Genomic DNA, 23,677 nt, shown 5'->3' on the forward strand with positions numbered 1-23,677 from the left:
CGCTAGCCAGTACTCCGGGAGGGTCTATCTTTGTCACCAGTAAAGACCCTGAATCACACCGCATCGTCTCTGAGTGATTCCTGCTACCCCCATCATCCACGTCGGCTGCCCTGAGGCCATACCCCTCCCGTTGGGGGTTATACCATCTACGCTGCACTATCCTACCACCGGCCTCAGCGGTCTGCCCTGCAGCGGCAGCTCCATAGCTTCATTCAACGGGTGGCGTAGTCGTCCTACATCTACCGCTGATACAGCGCCACTTAGTCTGACTCCCTGGGCACGGACCGGATCACCGCCACGAGACTACAACCCTCAAGAGATCCGGCTCCGGGTAAGCTCCCGCATGTGCAACGCAGCGCAACACAGGCCCAGGGGCGCGTCAGCTGTGTCTGACCGTACAGGAACATGGTCTGATCATACCACAGCTCCTGGGCAGGGGAGGAAGAAAAAGAGTATACAGACATTACAGCACAGGATCACAGCTGATTATTTTTGTGAGATAAAACATTTCCCTACCGGTTTTTAAACAATGTTTTACTTCAAAGAAGGAATCAGCTGCAATCCCCTGCTGTAATGTCTGTATACTCTCTTGCTTCCTCCCCTGCCCAGGAGCTGTGGTATGATCAGACCATGTTCCTGCACGGTCAGACACAGCCATTAGACAGTACACAGCAGGGTCACATTAATAAGATTATCTCAGCACAGGAACATTTTATTTAAATACATTCAATTGTGGAAATTATTATCATTCCAAGATCTATTGATTTAAATTAACTTTTGTTTGTGAGAAAACCACTTTAACATCAGATTTCAAGTAGGATGTCAAGACCCATTATTGGCAGATTGCTCATGCTTTCCATTTATCATACAGCTGCCAAATATGTTAAAAAAACGCTGCATAATTTTACAGTTACTAACTATAGAGCCAATTCATAATGGGTGGTGCTTTACATTATTTCATATTTTGTAATGCTGTGATATATACAGTTGTGCTCAAAAGTTTACATACCCCAGCAGAATTTTTCCTTTCTTGGCCTTGTTTCAGAGAATATGAATGATAACAAAAAAAACTTTTTCTCCACTCATGGTTATTGGTTGGGTGAAGTCATTTATTGTCAAACTACTGTGTTCTCTTTTTAAATCTTAATGACAACCAAAACCATCCAAATGACCCTGATCAAAAGTTCCCATACCCTGGTGATTTTGGCCTGATAACATGCACAGAATTTGACACAAATGGGTTTTAATGGCTACTAAAGGTAACATCCTCACCTGTGACCTGTTTGCTTGTAATCAGTGTGTGTGCATAAAAGCTGAGTGAGTTTCTGGGATCCAGACAGACTCTTGCATCTTTCATCCAGCCACTGATGTTTCTGGATTGTGAGTCATGGGAAAAGCAAAAGAATTGTCAACGGATCTACGGTAAAAGGTAGTTGAACTGTATAACACAGTCCAAATGACCCTGATCAAAAGTTCACATACCCCAGTTCTTAATACCGTGTATTGCCCCCTCTAACATTAATGACAGCTTGAAGTCTTTTGTGGTAGTTGTGGATGAGGTTATTTATTTTCTCAGATGGTAAAGCTGCCCATTCTTCTTGGCAAAAAGCCTCCAGTTCCTGTAAATTCCTGGGCTGTCTAGCATGAACTGCGCACTTGAGATCTCCCCAGAGTGGCTCAATGATATTGAGGTCAGGAGACTGAGATGGCCACTCCACAACCTTCACTTTGTTCTGCTGTAGCCAATGACAGGTCGACGTGGCCTTGTGTTTTGGATCGTTGTCATGTTGGAACATCCAAGTACGTTCCATGCGCAACTTCCCGGCTGATGAGTGCAAATTTGCCTCCAGTATTTGCTGATAACGTGCTGCATTCATCTTCATCACTCCAAATTACCTTGTTTCAGAAGTTTTGAGTCTTGTCTCTGTGCTGCTTGGTGTATTGTAGGCAAGATACTTTGTGGCATTTGCGCAGTAATGGCTTTCTTCTGGTGACTCGACCATGCAGCCCATTTTTCATCAAGTGCCTTTTTTTTGTATCCCTTTCCTGTGTTATACAGTTCAATTACCTTTTCCCGTAGATCTGTTGACAATTCTTTTGCTTTCCCCGTGACTCACAATCCAGAAGCGTCAGTGGCTGGATGAAAGATGCAAGAGTCTGTCTGGATCCCAGAAACTCATTCAGCTTTTATGCACACACACTGATTACAAGCAAACAGGTCACAAGTGAGGATGTTACCTTTAGTATCCATTCAAACCCATTTGTGTCAAATTCTGTGCATTTTATCAGGTCAAAATCACCAGGGTATGTGAACTTTTGATCAGGGTCATTTGGATGTTTTTGGTTGTCATTAAGATTTAAAAAGAGAAAACACAGTAGTTTGACAATAAATGGCTTCACCCAACCAATAACCATGAGTGGAGAAAAAGTTTTTTTGTTATCATTCATATTCTCTGAAACAAGGCCAAGAAAGGGAAAATTCTGCCGGGGTATGTAAACTTTTGAGCACAACTGTATATATAGAGAGGAGAAGGTTAGCACTGCTATGTATTTAATTGGCTTTTCCACTGTATATGGACAGGTTTAAGAGTGGATGGTCCGGAGAATGGTCCAGCTCTAGGCCTTTGGGATGTCAAAGCAACCCCTCCAAAAGGTTATGAGACAGAAGAGTGTTACAAGATAGTACCCCATACATCCTCTCTAAAGGTAAAGAAAACCACCCCATGATTACGCTGGATTTTTCAAAAATTTGGGGAGTATAGCAATTTCCTACAGACAGATTATACATTAGAGGGGATTTGTCAACAGGTTTTTGCTATGGAATCTAATAGCAGCAAATGTAGTCACAGATAGTCTGATTAGGGCTCGTTCCCACTTGCGATTAAATTGGACTATTGCAATCCGATTAAGAATCGGATTGCATCCGTACCAATTAATCCTATGCTTGTGTTCTCAATGGCGTTTTTTTTTTCCTGCTCCGATCAGATGAAAACAAAATTGCAGCATGCTGTGATTGCATGCGAAATTCGCATCGTACGCACACATATAAGCCTATGGGAGCGTGTGAAACATCGCACTGCACTCGGATAACACCAGAGTGCAGTGCAATTCCCGCCGACGCAGGCAACAGAGGAGATGGAGAAATTACTTTCTCCGTCTACTCCACAGTAGTGATGAGCTAGCTTGCTTGTTTAACCCCTTTATCCGAGCATGCTCAGGTGCTCACAGAGTATCTTCGGCGTGCTCCTATATTATGTTTGAGTCCCTGCATCTGCATGATTTACAGCTGTAAGACAGCCTGAACACATATGAGGATTCCCTAACAAATAGACAATCCCTTCATGCGTTGAGGATGTCTAACAGCTGTAAATCATGCAGATGCAGGGACTCGAACATAATACAGTCATATGAAAAAGTTTGGGCACCCCTATTAATCTTAAGCTTAATGTTTTATAAAAATTGGTGTTTTTGCAACAGCTATTTCAGTTTGATATATGTAATAACTGTTGGACACAGTAATGTTTCTGCCTTGAAATGAGGTTTATTGTGCTAACAGAAAATGTGCAATCTGCATTCAAACAAAATTTGACCGGTGCATAAGTATGGGCACCCTTATCATTTTCTTGTTTTAAATACTCCTGCCTACTTTTTACTGACTTACTAAAGCACTTTTTTGGGTTTTGTAACCTCATTGAGCTTTGAACTTTATAGCCAGGTGTATGCAATCATGAGAAAAGCTACTTAAAGTGGCCACTTGCAAGTTGTTCTCCTGTTTGAATCTCCTCTGAAGAGTGGCATCATGGGCTCCTCAAAACAACTGTCAAATGATCTGAAAACAAAGATTATTCAACATAGTTGTTCAGGGGAAGGATACAAAAAGCTGTCTCAGAGATTTAACCTGTCAGTTTCCACTGTGAGGAACATAGTAAGGAAATGGAAGAACATAGGGACAGTTCTTGTTAAGGCCAGAAGTGTCAGGACAAGAAAAACATCAGAAAGGCAGAGAAGAAGAATGGTGAGATCAGTCAAGGACAATCCTCAGACCACCTCCAGAGAGCTGCAGCATCAACTTGCTGCAGATGGTGTCACTGTGCATCGGTCAACTATACAACGCACTTTGCACAAGGAGAAGCTGTATGGGAGAGTGATGCGAAAGAAGCCGTTTCTGCAAGTACGCACAAACAGAGTCGGCTGAGGTATGCAAAAGCACATTTGAAGAAGCCTATTTCTTTTTGGAAGAAGGTCCTGTGGACTGATGAAACCAAGATTGAGTTGTTTGGTCATACAAAAAGGCGTTATGCATGGTGGCAAAAAAACACAGCATTCCAAGAAAAACACTTGCTACCCACAGTAAAATTTGGTGGAGGTTCCATCATGCTTTGGGGCTTTGTGATCAATGCCGGCACTGGGAATCTTGTTAAAGTTGAGGGACGCATGGATTCCACTCAGTATCAGCAGATTCTTGGCAATAGTGTTCAAGAATCAGTGATAAAGTTGAAGTTACGCAGGGGATGGATCTTTCAGCAAGACAATGATCCAAAACACCGCTCCAAATCTACTCAGGCATTCATGCAGAGGAACAATTACAATGTTCTGGAATGGCCATCCCAGTCCCCAGACCTGAATATCATTGAACATCTGTGGGATCATTTGAAGAGGCTGTCCATGCTCGGTGACCATCAAACTTAACTGAACTGGAATTGTTTTGTAAAGAGGAATGGTCAAAAATACCTTCATCCAGGATCCAGGAACTCATAAAAAGCTACAGGAAGCGACTAGAGGCTGTTATTTTTGCAAAAGGAGGATCTACTAAATATTAATGTCACTTTTCTGGTGAGGTGCCCATACTTATGCACCTGTCAAATTTTGTTTGAATGCAGATTGCACATTTTCTGTTAGTACAATAAACCTCATTTCAAGGCAGAAACATTACTGTATCCAACAGTTATTACATATATCAAACTGAAATAGCTGTTGCAAAAACACCAATTTTTATAAAACATTAAGCTTAAGATTAATAGGGGTGCCCAAACTTTTTCATATGACTGTATATGAGCACACCGAAGATACTCGGTAAGCACCAGAGCATGCTCAGTTAAAGGCTTAGACGAGCATGCTCGCTCATCACTACTCGACAGCTGTGCTGCGTTCCTCCCAATGCGAGAGGATCAGAGCACTGATATTCGGCTCTCGCTTGCAGCAGAGCTGGAGCCGAGTTTCATTGGCATATCGCTGTGATTCGCTAATGTGACTCCGGCCTTACTTGGCTGCTTGCTGCAGTTTCGGCTGATGTAGATGTAGCAAAGGTAAGTGGTGTGACGATTCCTAGGGACTAGAGATGAGCGTTGTTCTACTCGAACTGTTCGCCAATCTCAAATTCGAGCTGTTTTGGGCGGTGTTCGAGCCGGTCGGCGAACACGAACAATTTGAGAAAAATTCGGCTGTTCGAGGTTATGTTCGATAACTGTTCGTGCACCAAAATCATAACTGGATTTTTTCTCAGTAATGATGAAAATTAATGTTAATACGCAGTTTGAGTGTACAGCGGGGCGGGGGGAGGGGCAGGGGATGGATCTCTGCAGGAACAATGAAGATCTCCATTTTTTTTTCTCTTTCCCGCATTTGCAGTGGGGAGGTGCAATCTGTCAGCCTATCAGCAGCGCACACACGGAGCGAAGTGCTTTTTTTCACACAAGCAAGGGCATGTGTCATTGGCAGTGTATGTCACATGTCCTTGCCCTATAAGACCAAGCCATTTTCCCCGTCGCCACCATTTTCTCACTGCCGCAGCTGCGTGTTAGACGGCACCGCTGTTGCTGTGTGCGCTATACCTTGTTAATTTCAAGCCAATTTTCGCACAAATATACAGATAGCTTGGGAGTAGGGAATAGTTGTGATTGCAGTCCTTTTAAGGACTAGGTTACAGCATTTCCTACGACTTTTATCAGGCAGGTCTGTGCTCTTAAATAGATAGATTGTGAGAGTAAAGACTAATTGTAATTGGAGTCCTTTTCAGGACTAGGTTACATCAGTTCCTATCAGTTTTTGCCAGGCAGGTCTGTGCCAGTGCTGTGCAAGTTTTTTTCACAGCATTTGGCTGAATCTAGCAAAGCTAATCCTTTTTGGCCTATTGCAGAGTGTGTTAGTCAGTGGAGTAGCCTATCTGTGTTGCAAGATATACCACCTGTGTATAGAATACCAATTTTTTTACTGCACCTAGTGAAGTAAAATCTTTTGGGCATAGCATCATTCTATTAGTCCATCTATACTGACCTCCATCAGGTTGCAAACTGAATATAATTTTTTTCTGCATCTAGCTCTGAAAAAATATTTGGGCTTCTAGCAGTGTGTGGGACTTGGTCTATTAGTCCATCTATACTGACCTCCATCAGGTTGCAAATTAAAAATAATTTTTTTCTTCATTTAGCTCTGAAAAAATATTTGGGCTTCTAGCAGCGTGTGGGACTTGTTCTATTAGTCCATCTATACTGACCTCCAACAGGTTGCAAATTAAAAATAATTTTTTTCTGCATCTAGCTCTGAAAAAATATTTGGGCTTCTAGCAGTGTGTGGGACTTGGTCTATTAGTCCATCTATACTGACCTCCATCAGGTTGCAAATTAAAAATATTTTTTTTCTGCATCTAGCTCTGAAAAAATATTTGGGCTTCTAGCAGTGTGTGGGACTTGGTCTATTAGTCCATCTATACTGACCTCCATCAGGTTGCAAATTGAATAAAAAAATTTTCTGCATCTAGCTCTGAAAAAATATTTGGGCTTCTAGCGGTGTGTGGGACTTGGTTTATTAGTCCATCTATACTGACCTCCATCAGGTTGCAAATTAAAAATAATTTTTTTCTGCATCTAGCTCTGAAAAAATATTTGGGCTTCTAGCAGTGTGTGGGACTTGGTCTATTAGTCCATCTATACTGACCTCCATCAGGTTGCAAATTAAAAATAATTTTTTTCTTCATTTAGCTCTGAAAAAATATTTGGGCTTCTAGCAGTGTGTGGGACTTGTTCTATTAGTCCTTCTATACTGACCTCCAGCAGGGTGCAAATTGAATATAATTTTTTTCTGCATCTAGCTCTGAAAAAATATTTGGGCTTCTAGCGGTGTGTGGGACTTGGTCTATTAGTCCATCTATACTGACCTCCATCAGGTTGCAAATTAAAAATAATTTTTTTCTGCATCTAGCTCTGAAAAAATATTTGGGCTTCTAGCAGTGTGTGGGACTTGGTCTATTAGTCCATCTATACTGACCTCCATCAGGTTGCAAATTGAATAAAAAAATTTTCTGCATCTAGCTCTGAAAAAATATTTGGGCTTCTAGCGGTGTGTGGGACTTGGTCTATTAGTCCATCTATACTGACCTCCATCAGGTTGCAAATTAAAAATAATTTTTTTCTGCATCTAACCCAGCCAATAGTTTTGGCCTAATACCACAGTTTGGCCACTCAGCTCTGCTCGGTTACCATCCATTGTTTTTTTGTGCAAACAACTCCAGAGTTGTGAATTAGTTAACCACCAAAATGAGTGGAAAAAGGCCTGCTGCTGGTGGAAAGGGGAATAGGCGTGTTGGGAAGGGGAAAAAAGGTTGTGTCCGTGGGGTAGGTGCAGAAGAAAGACCATCTTCCAGCCAAACTAAAATGTCTACTTCTTTTAGCGGACAATGTGATAAGATCCCTTTCTTACGGCCACGCCAATCGCTACAAATTCCAGATGAGGCACAAAAACAGCAGGTGCTTCAACGGATATCAAGTGCTCCTTTAAGTGGGCTCTCCTCCACATCAACTTCAACATCACAAATACTCCAGTCCTCAAAGGTGTCACCCAAATCGCACTTGCTTCCTCACAGCTCCCAAATCTCCAGCTGCCCATCTGAGTATGAGGTAGAACAGATGGTTGAGTCTGCAGAGCTGTTTACTCATACTATAGCCTGGGAATCAGAGGTCGACTCCAGCGCTTCTGTGAATCCAGACGAGGAAATGATCTGCACTGATGCCCAGAATCTTTATGAGTCGGATCCAGGACCAGACGCAGAAGGTTCTGACCATAATGTAGACCCTCATTCCCAAACTGTAACTCCTGTTGGTGGAGACAATGAGGAAGACGATGATAAGACTCAAATACCTGATTGGAGCGACAACTTTAGTTTTTTGTCAGGGCAGGAACAGGTTGGCTCTGAGGACGACGGGTGTGATAACGCACAGGGTGATGATGATGAGGTCGGAGATCCCACTTACTGTCAACCCACAGTCAGCCAAGAGATGAGGTCAGCAGAGGAGGTGGAGGAAGATGCTAGTGACGACGAGGTCAGGTTGCGCCTTCCTGGACAGAGACGTAGTACTGGAAGCACGTCAACAACTGCATCCTCAAACACAACTCTGCCTCTCACCACAAGTCGTGGTGGCTCTTCAGGTTGCATGGGTGCAAAGCCTTGCATAGCCTGGGCATTTTTTCAGATCGATAAAGATGACCCAACTCGTGTTATCTGTAACATTTGTCAGCAAAAGCTAAGTAGAGGCCAAAAAATACATAGTTTGAGTACTTCATGCATGAACCGGCACATGGACATGAAGCATAAGTTGCAGTGGGAAGCTCAGTGTGCTACAATGCGGACTAGCCGGCCGGGCCAACCACCGTCTGCCATATCTTGTGCATCCGCGGCCTCTTCATCCTCTGTGACTGGGGGGACAGCAGTCACACCTGTTTTGGGGCGCAGACCTGCCACCTCTTTACCCGCAACAGCCAGCGTGATTGGCAGGTCATCATTTTCTTTGGAGGTGGTAACACCAGCTGGTCTTGAGCGCTGTCCGACATCGATAGCACCACCTTTGGATCAAGGCAACCTAACATGTCCGCCTGCATCTTCCTCACAGACCGGCAGTTTGCCGGGGACACCCTTATCAACCCCGTCTAAGCACAATAGCCAGCCCTCGGTCCATCAGATGTGGACAAGTAAAGGACCATTTCCTCCTAGCCATGAGAAAGCTAAGAGGTTGAATTTCACCATCTGCAAGCTCTTGGCTACAGAAATGCTGCCTTTCCGCCTGGTGGACACAGAGGATTTTCGAGACCTTATGTCCGTCGCAGTGCCCCAGTACCAGATGCCCAGTCGGCACTACTTCTCAAAGAAAGGTGTGCCTGCGCTCCACCAGCATGTCGCACACAACATCACCGCTTCTTTGAGAAACTCTGTGTGTGACAGGGTGCATTTCACCACAGACACTTGGACGAGTAGGCATGGACAGGGGCGTTACATGTCGCTGACTGGGCACTGGGTAACTATGGTGACAGCAGGACAAGGGGCTGCTGTCCAAGTCTTGCCATCCCCACGAGTTGTGCGTCAATCCTCTTTATGTCATTTTTCCTCCACTGCTTCTGCCTCCTCAACCTCCTCTTGGTCTTCCACCTGCACCCAAAGCCTGTCTGGTCATGCCACAAGCTTTCTAACTGCGCAGAAGGGATCCTGCACACCTCCTTACTATGCTGGCAGTAGGGCTCAACGTCATCAGGCGGTTTTTACATTGAAATGTCTGGGAAATGTGAGTCACACAGCTGAGGAGTTGTGGTCAGCTCTGGAGAACCAATTTCATGAATGGTTGTCTCCACTGGACCTGAAACCAGGGAAGGCCGTGTGCAACAATGCTGCAAACCTGGGTGCGGCCCTTCGCCGGGGCAATGTCACACACGTGCCTTGTATGGCTCACGTGTTGAACCTGGTTGTCCAGCAATTTTTAGCCCACTATCCCAGACTAGATGGCCTTCTGCAGAGGGCACGGTCGCTGTGTGCTCACTTCCGCTGTTCGCATCCCGCAGCTCAGCGACTTACATCTCTACAGAAGTCGTTGGGCCTGCCACTTCACCGGCTAAAATGCGATGTGCCTACCCGGTGGAATTCAACTCTGCACATGTTGCAGCGACTGTGGCAGCACCGACAAGCCCTGGTGCAATACGTTCTGACGTATAGCCTGGGCCAACGAGATTCAGAGGTGGGGCAAATCACGCTGGAGGAGTGGTCTCAGATCAGGGACCTATGCACCCTTCTGCACAGTTTTGAAATGGCGACGAAGATGTTTAGTGCTGACGATGCCATTATCAGCATGACTATTCCGGTGATTTACATGCTGGAGCACATGTTAAACAGAATTCGTAGTCAGGTGGTGGCACAAGAGGAGGTGGAGGAAGTAGAGGAGGAGGAGTTGTATGCGGAAGGGCTAACATCTGCAAGGTCCAGACGGTCGGCAGCACCAAGGCGGCAGGCATGTGAGAGTGGGGGAGATGATTTTACCAGGGCGCATGGTAGCAGCCAAACTAGTGAGGAAGGTGCAGGAGCCCAGGAAGAAGTGGAGGACGAACTGATGGAAGACTCATCAGATGAGGGAGACCTTGATCACATTTCTGTTGTGCGAGGTTGGGGGGAGAGGACAGAGGAAGGAAGCATGATTGCTACCTCGCCACCAACACAACAGGGACTTGGTGCTCCTGGATGCGCAACACACATGAGTGCCTTCTTGCTGCACTACCTGCAACATGACCCTCGAATTGTGAGAATTAGAAATAATCCTGACTACTGGGTTGCCACACTGTTAGATCCCCGGTACAAAAGTAAATTTGCAGAAATTATTCCTGCCATAGAAAGGGAAGCACGCATGCAGGAGTATCAGCAGAGACTGTTGCAGAATCTTACATGTGCTTTTCCACAAAATACCAGTGGTGCACGTAGTGAATCTCACAGTTCCAACTTGCCAACCGTGGGACCGTCAAGTGTTCAGCACTCAAACCGTAACAGAACCACAGTATCTGCTGGTAACATCAATTTTGCGGAATCATTTCACCACTTTTTTAGCCCATCCTTTGCAAGGCCACAGGAGACAAGAAGTCTGACACATAGTCAACGCCTAGAGACGATGGTACAGGAGTATCTCCAAGTAAACATTGAAGCCACGACTGTGTCACTGGACCCTTGCTCTTTTTGGGCTTCCAATCTGGATAAATGGCCGGAGCTAGCCACTTACGCCTTGGAGATCTTGTCATGCCCCGCAGCCAGCGTTCTGTCTGAACGTGTGTTCAGCGCTGCTGGTGGTGTGCTGACAGATAAGCGCACGCGGCTCTCCACTGATAATGTAGACAGACTCACGTTCATAAAGATGAACAAATCATGGATCCGAAACGACTTTTCTACCCCTGTGTCATCCTGGGGAGAGTAAAAGCTTGATGATTGGTTAAAATCACCCTACCAACCGTTTTAAGCTTTCAAATTACTAATCATGTTTATCTGTATCTTGACTGGAAAATAATTTGGGCTTTGTAGCAGTGTGCAGCACTGATCCTATTAGGCCATCTATACTAAAGCTTCACCAGATTTAAAATTAAAAATAATTTTTAGCTGCATCTAGCCCGGAAAATAATTTTGGGGCTCCGAGATGCGCAAGACACATAAGTGCCTTCTTGCTGCACTACCTGCAGCATGACCCTCATATTGTCAGAATTCGAAGTAATCATGACTACTGGGTTGCCACACTCTTAGATCCCCCAAACTTTTCGATCAACCTTTTCATTTTAATAAAGACCAAAAAAATGGTCATTTTTGAAATTATAAGCATTAGCAGGTTGTTAGAAACTGAAATCAAACAGTTTTCAACTCAAAACTTTATTCTAGGTGATGTTACATTTTCACATAGGACCCCTTGTTCGAAAGGAGCTTCTGAACTCTCTCGTCCATTGAATTTGTCAGGTTTTGGATGGTTTCTGCTTCAATTGTTTTGCATGAGGACAGAATACCCTCCCAGAGCTGTTGCTTAGATGTGAACTGCCTCCCGCCATCATAGACACTCCTTTTAATGATGCTCCAAAGGTTCTGAATGGGGTAGAGGTCAGGGGAGCATGGGGGTCACACCATAAGTTTGTCCCCTTTTATGCCCATATCAGCCAGAGATGCAGATGTTTTATGTGCAGCATGAGATGGTGCATTATCATGCAGAAAAATGATCTTGCTGTGAAATACACGGTTCTTCTTCTTGAACCATGGCAGGAAGTGCTGTTTGAGAAAATCCACATACATTATGGAGTTCATCTTTAGCGCCTTCAGGGATCCTAAAGGGGCCGACAATCTCTCTCCCCATGATTCCAGCCCAAAACATTACTCCACCTCCTCCTTGTTGGCGCTGTAGCCGTGTTTGCGTGGGGTGTCCATCAACCAGCCATCCTCCACTCCATCCATCTGGACCATCGAGCGCTGCACGGCACTCATCCGTGAACAAAACTGTTTTGAAATCAGTCTTCATGTAATGTTTGGCCCACTGGAGCCGTTTCTGCTTGTGTGAAGTGGATAGAGGAGGTCGACAGGATGGCGTATGCACAGCTGCAAAAGTCTGAAGGACCCTGCATCTTGTTGTTCGGGGGACATTGGAGGCACAAGCAGTTTCAAAAACTTGTCTGCTGCTATGACAAGGCTTTTTGGCCGCTGCTCTTTCAACCTGACGTAATTGCCTGTAGGAAAGAGTCCTCAATTTGCCCTTATCAGCACGCACACGTGTGTACTGTGAATCAGCTACATGCTTCTTGATTGCCAAGACACTTCATCCTGATCATCGCACAATGTTGATTGTAGTCATGCCTTGACCTAAACACTCCACAATTTGTTGCTTCTCAGCAGCCGACACATCCTTTTTCTTTCCCATTTTGGCAGAAAATGTAGGCTGCTTAATAATGTGAGACAGCCTTCTTAAGTAGTCTTGCCTTTCATTGGACACACCTGCCAAACTAATTAGCACAGGTGTCTGCAATTGCTTACAGTGATATAAAGAGCCCTGACACACATCACCATCAATGAGTTTAACTGACAAACAAACAAATTCTTCCCTTATCACTCCTAAACACTTTTTGCATAATAATTTGGAACGCAGTGTACATGTGCTTTTCCACAAAACACCAGCGGTTCACGTAGTGAATCTTACAGTTCTAACTTGCCAACCGTGGTCTGTATGGAGTTGTTCAATAAAGGGCCCAAAATTAAGATAACATAGATGGGAGAGGTCTCTATGAATAGGAATTCCTAAGTATTTGATACCCTGTGAGGGCCAGGCAAAGGGAAAGTTGGACTGGATGGAATCCTATATGGATTTGGGGAGGGAGACATCGAGGGCCTCAGACTTCGCTGCATTGATTTTAAAATTTGACCATGTAACAAAGTGATCTATTTCAGCCATAACAGCATGGATGGATATATGTGATTGAGTGATATATACTAGGACATCATCAGCAAATAGAGAGCACTTGTACTCGGTGCCTCCCACCTCAATCCACCTAATATTGGGGTTATGGCGAATTGATGAGAGCAGGTGCTCCGTCACTAGGATGTATAAGAGAGGGGACAGAGGACATCCCTGCCTTGTCCCATTGGTGATTGTGAAAGGTGATGAAAATGTTCTGACGCACCCCCTGGGCCTTGGGACACCCGGAGCCGGACCCTTTTTGGTGGATGCTGGTGGTTGTAGTCTCCGTGGCGGCAACCCGGTTCCGTGGCTCAGGGCGGTCAAACCAGTGGCGGAACTATTTATGTGGTTTTGATGTTTAAATGTCCGACTACGCCACCCGTGGATTGCGGTCAGAGTGAACCGCCGCTCCAGGGCAGACCGCTGAGGCTGGTGTTGTGGGTGCAGCAGAGCGTAGCATAACTCCCCACGGGAGGAGTATAGCCTCAGGGCAGTGTATGCGGAGGATGGGGGTGATGGTGCAGGGCAGCAGCAGTAACGACGCGGAGTCAGTGATGCAGTCCAGGGCCTTTACTCACAGTTCTTATTATCCAGACCACGTCTGCAGGTAACGGCTGCCCACGTCGTACTGTGCTCACCAGGTGAGGGGCTCAGACAACTCCCAGATAACTTTGGAGCACTTCACAGGACCCCCTTTGTGTGTCCTTTGTCTGGCCTTTCTTACCAACACTTCTGTCTGGCTGCCTCGGGCCTCCTCTTGGTAAACTTGGCGCCAGTTTCCCTGACCCTATGTGGTGCCTTCCTAGCGGATGTAGCGAGGGGCTGCGCCACATAAAATGTCAGAACCTCCGGTTTCTAGCTGAGGGTCGTTTCCTGCCTCCACTAGTTCGGGGACCGGTCTCCCCCTTTGGCCTGACCCCTCCACGCAGGTGGATTCGGGCGTGCGGTGGCGACTCGCCCGTCCGCACCCCTGGGATCCCTTCATTCCTCGTTCCTGGAGCCTTCTCCGCTCCTCTTCCTTCCTTCTCCCTCTTCCAGGCCTGGGCCTCTGTTACTAGGCCCGCCTCCGGAGCAGAGCTCATGCAGAGCCCCTGCTCCCTGCCACTTCTGCTCAGACTTCTCTGCACTGAACTAAGATGGTGCCCACCTTTTATACTCCCTTCTCAATGCACCCAGGAACTGCTTCCTCCCTGCTCCTGCACTACAGGGTTCCCCTTCCTCAGTGTTCCCTCCCCCCACTCCAGCCAGGGACAGGGACTGTCGTGCCCATCTCAGGGGCATATTGGTCGCCCTGCCCCACGGCAATGTGGTGTAATGCATGCAGGTGTCGGGTCCTGATCCACACTCCATCCTTACCTGAGAGTGAGATATCACACCTCTGGGTGAGGTGCAATACGTCTGTAGCAACCGAGCCCTCAGGGTGCTACAGTTCCATTTATCTTCAGCCTAGGTGACGTATTGCGATACAGGGCCGTGATTTTGGCTATAAAAGGGTCCCCTATACCCCTACCCCAAGCTTTTTAAGAGAATCATATATGGCGTGCCAGGAGACTCTATGGAATGCTTTCTCAGCATCCAACGAGAGTATCTAATTAAAATTTTTTAACTGCATCTAGCCCAGGAAATACTTTGTGCCTAGTAGCAGTGTCTGCTAGTCAGCGGATTATCCCGGCTGTTAAGCAAGCTACACCACCTGTAGTTTAGACACTTAATTTTTTCAAAGGAAATGATTCGGGACCATGGGATACTTAGTGAAGAGCATCAGGAGGCACCCCAAGGCATAGGGGCTGGGACTGGCAGTAGGATGCCTTGCGGTGGACAGCCGAGCTCGATCCTTATAAAAGCTTTTTAACTGCAGCAGCTTTAGTGGACGCTACTGGAGCTGGAATTACGCGGCTGCTGGCATGAGACTTGCCCTCCAATAGATCCTTGTAAATGGATTTAAAGTGTATTCATTCAAATTAGAGAGACAATTTAAATTAAAAAGCTTAGAGCTGCCTACACCACAGGGGGGCTCGCTCGACCCACCAGCGGACAGGCACCAGTATTGGGAGAGGGGGGCTGGCCGTCAGGGTTCACCGCGGCTCTGGCACAAACCCGGCGACACGGAGGTGGCACGGGCAGGAGCGGACTGGCCGTGTCGGCTTCTCACTTTTTGGATTTTAGAAGGGCATGACATGCCTATATCTGTGTCTCCCCCTCCTTTTACTCCTCCACCTCTTTTATTTTCGCATGACTATATGTACTTGTCACTTTTCCATGTGTTAGTTATGTCTTCTGAGCAGTTTGTCAGCTTTTGGACACCTTTGAAGGTGTTTTCTATGTGTTTCTATGTGTTTTTGTTTGCCTGCCATTGTTTTTAACGGTGTTCGAAGGTGTTCGACGAACAGTTCGACGAACAGTTCGGCGAACACACGGGTGTTCGACGAACCGAACCGAACTCGAACACTACGGGGGTGGCTCAACACTAATGAACAGTCTATAGTTTTAAGGGTAGATTAATTTTAACATTGAGAGATAGAATATCCAAAAAAAAAATCAAGAAAATCACATTGTATAAATTAGATCATTTTTTTTGCATTTTGCAGTGAGAAATAAGTATTTGATCCCCTACAAACCATTATGAGTTCTGGCTCCTACAGACCAGTTAGCAGCTGCTAATCAACTCGTTACCTGTACTAAAGACAGCTGTCTTACATAGTCACCTGTATAGAAGACTCCTGTCCACAGAGTCAATTAATCAGTCAGATTCTACCCTCTACAACATGGGCAAGACCAAAGAGCTTCTAAGGATGTCAGGAACAAGATCATAGACCTGTACAAAGCTGGAATGGGCTACAAAACTATAAGTAAGATGCTGGGTGAGAAGGAGACAACTGTTGGTGCAACAGTAAGAAAATGGAAGAAATACAAAATGACTGTAAATCGACATCTATCTGGGGCACCATGCCAAATCTCACCTGTTGGGGGTAGGCTTGATCATGACGAAGGTGAGAGATCAGCCTAAAACTACACGGAGGTAACTTGTTAATGATCTCAAGGCAGCTGAGACCACAGTCACCAAGAAAACCATTTGTAACACATTACGCCTTAAAGGTTTAAAATCCTGCAGTGCCCGCAAGGTCCCCCTGCTCAAGAGGGCACATGTGCAGGCCTGTCTGAAGCTTGCCAATGAACACCTGGATGATTCTGTGATTTATTGGAAGAAGGTGCTGTGGTCAGATGAGACAAAAATTGAGATCTTTGGCATTAACTCAATTCGTCGTGTTTGGAGGAAGAAAAAGGATGAGTACAACCCTAAGAACATCGTCCCAACCGTGAAGCATGGTGGGAGAAGCATTATATTTTGAGAGTGCTTTTCTGCAAAGGGGACATGACAACTGCACCGTACTGAAGGGAAGATGGATGGGGTCATGTATCCCGAGATTTTGGCCAACAACCTCCTTCCCTCAGTAAGAGCATTGAAGATGGGTCATAGCTGGGTCTTCCAGCAAGACAATGACCCAAAACATACAGCCAAGGCAACAAAGGAGTGGCTGAAAAAGAAGCACAGTAAAGTCATGGAATGGCCTAGCCAGTCTCCAGACCTTAATCCCATAGAAAACTTATGGAGGGAGTTGAAGCTCTGAGTTGCCCAGCGACAGCCTCAAAATCTGAATGATTTAGAGATGATCTGCAAAGAGGAGTGGACCAAAACTCCTCCTGACATGTGCGCAACCCTCATCATCAACTACAAACAACGTCTGACTGCTGTGCCTGCCAACAAGGGTTTTGCCACCAAGTATTAAGTGTTGTTTGCCAAAGGGATCAAATACTTATTTCTCACTGCAAAATATAAATAAATTTATCTAATTTATACAATGTGATGTTCTTCATTTTTTTTTGGATATTTGGAGTTGTATTTTTAAATTATGTTATTCATTTTACCACAAAGTGTACTGAAAAATGAGAAAAAAAATCCAAGTGCAAAACAATTGTGAAAAAAAAATACAATTCTGACTGCTTTTTGGGAATTGTTTTTACGGTGTATATTATGTGGTAAAAATGAACTGGCAATATAATTCTCCTCATCAGTATGATTACAGCGACACTAAACATGTCCAGTTGTTTTATAATTTTAGTGGTGGAAAAAAAATCCAAAATTTGAAGAAAAAAAATTATTTTGGGTTGTGTCGCCATTTTCCAGAGATCCGTAATGTTTTCATTTTTCAGTACATGGAGATGTGTGATGGCTTATTTTTTGTGGGGCAAAATGTTTTATTGATACCATTTTGGGATAGATGTGACATTTTGATCACTTATTACAGTTATGTTATTTTTTATTATCTTTATTTTTAATGGGGGAAAAAGTGGATGATTTCAACTTTTATTTTTTTTTTTATAGTTTTCATATTTTCTTTAATTTTTTTACTTTGAACTGTAGTTATTAGTCCCCTTAGGGGTTTGAACCTGCGATCATCTATACACAACAAGACCATAGTATTTTTGTATATAGCAAAAATCACGGTCTCCTTTGTAGCTCAGCCACAGGCTGGGTATCAAGGGAGCTCTGTAATGACAGGCATGGAGATCTTCAAAAGACCCCCAAGCTGTCGTAGCATTCCATCTGCGCCCTGCGGTCATAAAAACATTATGTTTGAGACTTTCTATTCCTGGTAAAGCTGGGTGATGAGGAATATGGACACCCAGCTTTCTCAGACTCCTTAACAGCAAATCTACAGTATCTAGTTGTTAGTGATAGACTTGCCATTCGGGGCTCTGGAAAAGCTGAGTGACTAACCCTTTCACTGTTGTAATGGAGATAAAAATATTTGTCAGCTTTCTTATTGATCAATACAGCTGTAGTCCTTTCAGCCACTCCAATCACCCACCCAACATTATTATGAGGTTACGTGTAACAGAACAGACGAAGTAGACACCGTTTTAGCAGAAGTGTCCCTTTAACCCCTTCACACACCCTGACATAACTGTACAGGGTAAATGCTGGCTGTATTACACAGCCAACATCTGCTTATGACAGAGGATACAAACATTACTGTTTACCTATCCACATTCTGCTGTCAGTGGCATTTAAAAAACGCAATTTACACTATGGTGCATAGTATAGCAGAATATAATATAAGCAATAAAACGATCACAATATGAAAATAGTGTTAGTTTAATTTTTGCTCAAAATTCTTCAAAATGGGACACAAATTTTGAGCAAAATCAAAAAAGTTCTTTATTTTTGTCTTTTACTTTTTACATTTATTTTTTATTATAAAAAGCTTAAAGATCTCTTAACATGTCTCTTCCAACTTGGCAACAAATATCTGGCACATAAAAAACCCACTCTGGGCAAACTTGAGAACAATGGCACAAAAATGTTGTGACTTTTTAAATAGTCACAAATAATGAATCGGCCACAAACAACTGGTTTACAAAAGCCATGACCATAATGGCAAACTGAGAAAAAACAACTAGATGAACTTGGATGAACAACTAGAAAATAGACTTCAAGAGAAACACATCTTAAGGCTGGTTTCACACAACCGCATATTTACGGTACCGGAAAAAACAGTACTGGACATATCCGTGTCCGTGTGCTGCATCAGGATCACACGGACCGGCGCCTGTGAATCAGCGCTGCCGTTGGCGCTGTTCCCAAGCGCCGAGTGCTTAACACTGCCCTCATCATGGTTCCTGCCGGCGCTGTGATCAGCACCAGCAGGGACAATGATGAGGGTAGTAGTCCGCTCCTGCTGTGTCCTGGTGTAAAAATAAGAATAAAATAATAAAATCCTTATACTCACCTGTCCAGAGATGTCCACTGCTGTAATCCTATGACTTCTGACGCAGAGGAGCCGGGGAGAACGAGCCGCTCTAGTGAGCGGGGCCCTGCACTGAGCTTAGTGAGTGACAGGACACCGCTCCTGAGCTCAGCTCCGGGGCCCGCTCGCTGGAGTGGCTCATTCTTCCCGGCTCCTCGGCATCAGCGGTCAGAGGATTACAGCGGGGGACACTTAGGACAGGTGATTATATGGATTTTATTATTTTATTCTTATTTTTACACAGAGACACTATAAGTCGTGTACCGGGAGTGTTCTTCAGGACACGGCGGAGCCACTGGCGAGAGAACTAACCCTCACACAGTTTGATTCCAAAAGACCTATTTTACTTATTTAAGTGTATATTTTCACCCAGACAATACAAAAACATTGAAATATTATGCAAACATTAGTCAACATCTGAACCTCAGTGCTATACAGCGTGGCACCTAAGCAATCTGTATTTACTATCTTTTTTTATAGATTTGCCTGCTGGTGTACCTGTCTAAACTTGCCGCCTATTACCATTTTACACCTTACGAATTGGATTAATTATATGCATGTAACGTACAGGCGAACCTGCGGTACAACACTGAGGTTTTACGATCTTACAAATATTTCCTCTATTTCCCCAACCAAATTTCCCTTTCCCTTCCCGTAGTGCTTACAGATGAACAGTCAGTCCTCAATTCTATCGAATATACCCAAAACAAACTACAATGACTGCAAATTAGCCATAAATATAGTTGTACGCCGTTGAATAACTGTCCAGTACTAAAATGCTGTGCAGAAACTTTCTCCTGTAACAAAATGGAGTTCAAGTATGGTCCGGAGTCCGTTGTGTGCCGTGTTGGCACCTCAAAGTGGATTGGGAATTTTCTTAGCTATTAAACCAGCATAAACCGTGGCAGCGAATCCGAAAGTTCTGGACGCTGGTATTAGTAACAAACATTGTGTGAAGCAGTTAATATACCTAACTAACTAACTACACGCCGCATTTCAGCCTTGAATATTTTGGCGACAAAATGTTATGTTATGTGGGAATAGTTACTCACTGCGGGGCCCCTTCAACAGGTGAGCAGTACCATTGATGCTTGTAGCTTAATTTCTCAGTGGTGTCCAACAACTCTTCACTGTAGGTCCCGGCTTTCATCGTCTCTGGACAGCGTTTCTGACAGGAATCTCCTCAAACTTGGACAGGTTCCAGTCGTGAGCAAGCTCAGCTCCAATATGCTGTTTCTCTAGAGTCAATGGGGCGTTCTCACAAGCAGATGCAGCTGAATTCCTTTTCTGTGTGTCCTCTTCTGTTTAGGACATATTCCAGACTACCCCTAAGATGGCCGCTCCACTTATTCCTGTCACGTACTTTTCACCTGCCAACTGGGAAATCCCCTGAGCACAGTAACTAAGCCCCTCCCACACTGGAGCTAGACCAATCAACAACTGTCTCCGTTGGTTGCTGGGCAAACTTCATCCTTCACTCTACTGCAGTCATCACCCCTTAACAACACGCACTGAGTTTCTTAACATCAATACTTTAACTGCTAATTCTCCTTATATGATTATGTAATAGACTGCATTTTAAATCATTCACAGAGTTAAAACCTTACATCAAAATATATATACAGTCTTTCAACAAGTACATTGTTAAACTGGTGAGATACAAATTTACACAATCATATCACTCTGGTGAACCGACACACATCTCACAACACTGCGGGAGCAGACACTACTACTACCCTCATCATTGTCTCTGCTGGTGCTGATCGCAGTGCCGGCAGGGAACCATGATGAGGGCAGCATTCAGCACCCTGTGCTTGGGAACAGCGCTAACTGTACACTGATTCCCAGGCGCCGGTACGTGTCACACTGATGACACATGGATGCCATTCATGTTTGTTCAGCGTGAGACACTTTTGCGGACTGTGCATCCGCAAAAAAATGAACATGTCAGGGTATGGAGCACACAGACACACGGTCCATACAGAGGCCGAGTCCGTAGGCGAAACTTTGCCTGTTTAGGGAGCACAACAAACACGCTCATCCACGAGACCTAGGTTCCTGTCCCACTTTACAGGGGGGCGCGGAACACCACTCTTGAAGCCAAAATAGTGCGAACAGGTGATTGCTTGGATGGCACCCACAAGCGGCAAATTCCCAGGTCAAGAATTAGGTGTTCCCCAGTCCGGCGCTTTTTTAAAGAAAGTGTGGACGTTAAAAGAATGGTCATTTGCAACTTGTGCCATACCAAGATTAGCAGGGGCCTGAGCACTACCAGCCTGACCACCACCAGTATGCTCAGGCACATGTCATCAAAGCACCCGACTAGGTGGGCCGAATGCCTGGGTCCACAATCAGTGTCTGACACCGCTGCCTCTTCCCCTGTGCTACGTGCATGACAATCCCCTGTCCAGGACGTAGGCGTGAATGCAGGGGTGGATTAAGAGTAGCCAGGGCCCTGGGCAGTTTAGAAGGCGCGGGCCCCCCCCGTACCTGATGTACCACGTGACATGTCACATGATCCCTTTGATAAACCATGTGATAGGTCATGTGAGCAACACACCGGAGCTTTGGTGCATATCTGTAGATGGAAAAAGATAGAAAGCGGCGTGCAAATGTTTCCCTTGTGCACAGCACTATACACAGCGCTAAACAAAATAGAGCAGGAGTGGGAAATTTATTTTCCCAAGGTGCCACATGAGAGACCATGACTGTTGTGGAGGCTGAACTAATAGGCTGAATTTAATTCTGCACAACATTAATATTAACATATTAATTATAATTAATTGTATGACTTAATATTGAGCAGAATTAAGTATGCTGACATCCCACTATATACAATATGAGCCCCCAAATAGCCTCTTACGTACAATATGAGCTCCATCATAGCCCTCTACATACAGTATGAGCCCCCACATAATCCCCCTATATACAGTATGAGTCCACATATAGCCCCTATATACAGTATGAGCCCAATATATCCTCCTAAATACAGTATGAGTCCCCATATAGCCCCCTATATACAGTATGAGCCCAATACATCCTGCTAGATACAGTATGAGCCCCCATAGAGATCCCTATATACCGTGTATATCTATGTACAGTATGAGGCCGCACATAGCTCTCTGGGTACAGTATGAGGCCGCATGTAGCTCCCTGGGTACAGTATGGGGCCGCACGTAGCTCCCTTGGTACAGTATAGGGCCGCACGTAGCTCACTAGGTACAGTATGGGGCCGCACGTAGCTCACTAGGTACAGTATGATGCCGCACGTAGCTCCCTGGGTACAGTATGGGGCCGCATGTAGCTCACTAGGTACAGTATGGGGCCGCACGTAGCTCCCTGGGTACAGTATGGGGCCGCACATAGCTCCCTGGGTACAGTATGGGGCCGCACGTAGCTCCCTGGGTACAGTATGGGGCCGCACGTAGCTCCCTGGGTACAGTATGGGGCCACACGTAGCTCCCTGTGTACAGTATGGGGTCGCACGTAGCTCACTAGGTACAGTATGGGGCCGCACGTAGCATACTTGACATATTTGAAGACATGCAGAAAAATACATATAAACAGACATATCACACATACATAGATAAACACAATCTTACATGTACACAGACACACAGGGAGTACATTGGGAAGCAGTCACTCACCATCCTCCGGCTTGTCTCCGGGCCAGGGCCAGGTCCAGGTGGTAACCACGCAGCAGTGCAGGCCGGGCGCACACTGCGTGACGTCACTTCAACTGAGCAGACACAGCTACGCACAGGGCCGTGTCTGCTATCTGTGCATAGCTGCTGGGGGAGCGGCCTAGGAGTTGCAGGGGGAACGACCTAGCCCGCTCCTGCCTGAGTTGCCGGAATATGTGGGCTGCATCGGCGGCACGGTGCATAAAACATAATGAGGGCGCCAGGCAGTAGCCCAGATTGCCCTCATTATAATCCACCTATGCGTGGATGCCTCCCACCCTGCACCTGTCGTTGTACATTCGAAAGCACCATCAGCAACCATGTCCAATTCTTTGTCCCAAAGCAGTGTTCCCTTTGAACGCAAACGCAAATGCCTACCCACAGGCCCAAACATTAAACGGGCACATTGCCAGACTGTTAGCACTGGAAATGTTGCCGTTTAGGCTTCTTGACACTGAGGATCTCCGCAACCTCATGGCAGTGGCCGACCCACGGTACTCTGTCCCCAGCCACCACTATTTCTCCCGGTGTGCCGTCCCAGTCTTACATCTGTGATGCCCGGGTGGAGGAGAGAGAGATGGATGATAATAATACAACCGAGTTGATTGGACTAGGGGACGCCTCTCCTTCCCCGCTCGCTAGCCCACCCTGAGAGTTGGGATACTCGGAGCCGGGCCACTGTGCAAGGTGGATGTAGTCGCGGCCTAGGCCCGGTCCGTGCCCAGGGTTGTCACATAAAAAAAGTTAAGGGCTAGGAGGGACGGTGGCAGTGGTTCGAGTGGTGTGAAAGACTATGCCACCTGTGGTGTTTGGTGATGGCCACCAGTGCTGCGGCAGTCCTCTGAGGTGGGATGTAATGGCAGCTTTGGATGGTGCTACTCCCCACAGGTGGAGCAGGGCCTCAGGGCAGAGATGCGGATGGAGGGAGTAGTAGTGAATTCTGGTGCGGTGCGGTGTGGGAATA

At 45.6% G+C, this 23,677-nt stretch overlaps 1 protein-coding gene across 1 annotated transcript in view; it reads left to right on the forward strand.

Moving 5' to 3' along the window:
• LOC141156599 (protein SSUH2 homolog) overlaps nt 1-23,677 on the forward strand; it is a 52,416-nt gene that overhangs the window by 4,097 nt on the left and 24,642 nt on the right. Inside the window, exon 4 of the mRNA XM_073642797.1 lies at nt 2,582-2,706. Within this exon, the coding sequence (XP_073498898.1) occupies nt 2,582-2,706 (125 nt within the window). The remainder of the gene's footprint in view (nt 1-2,581; nt 2,707-23,677) is intronic.

The sequence above is a fragment of the Phyllobates terribilis genome, unplaced genomic scaffold, assembly GCF_046119375.1.
Source record: "Phyllobates terribilis strain yellow unplaced genomic scaffold, ASM4611937v1 Scaffold_8__6_contigs__length_399053987, whole genome shotgun sequence".
Taxonomy (NCBI): Eukaryota; Metazoa; Chordata; class Amphibia; order Anura; family Dendrobatidae; genus Phyllobates; species Phyllobates terribilis.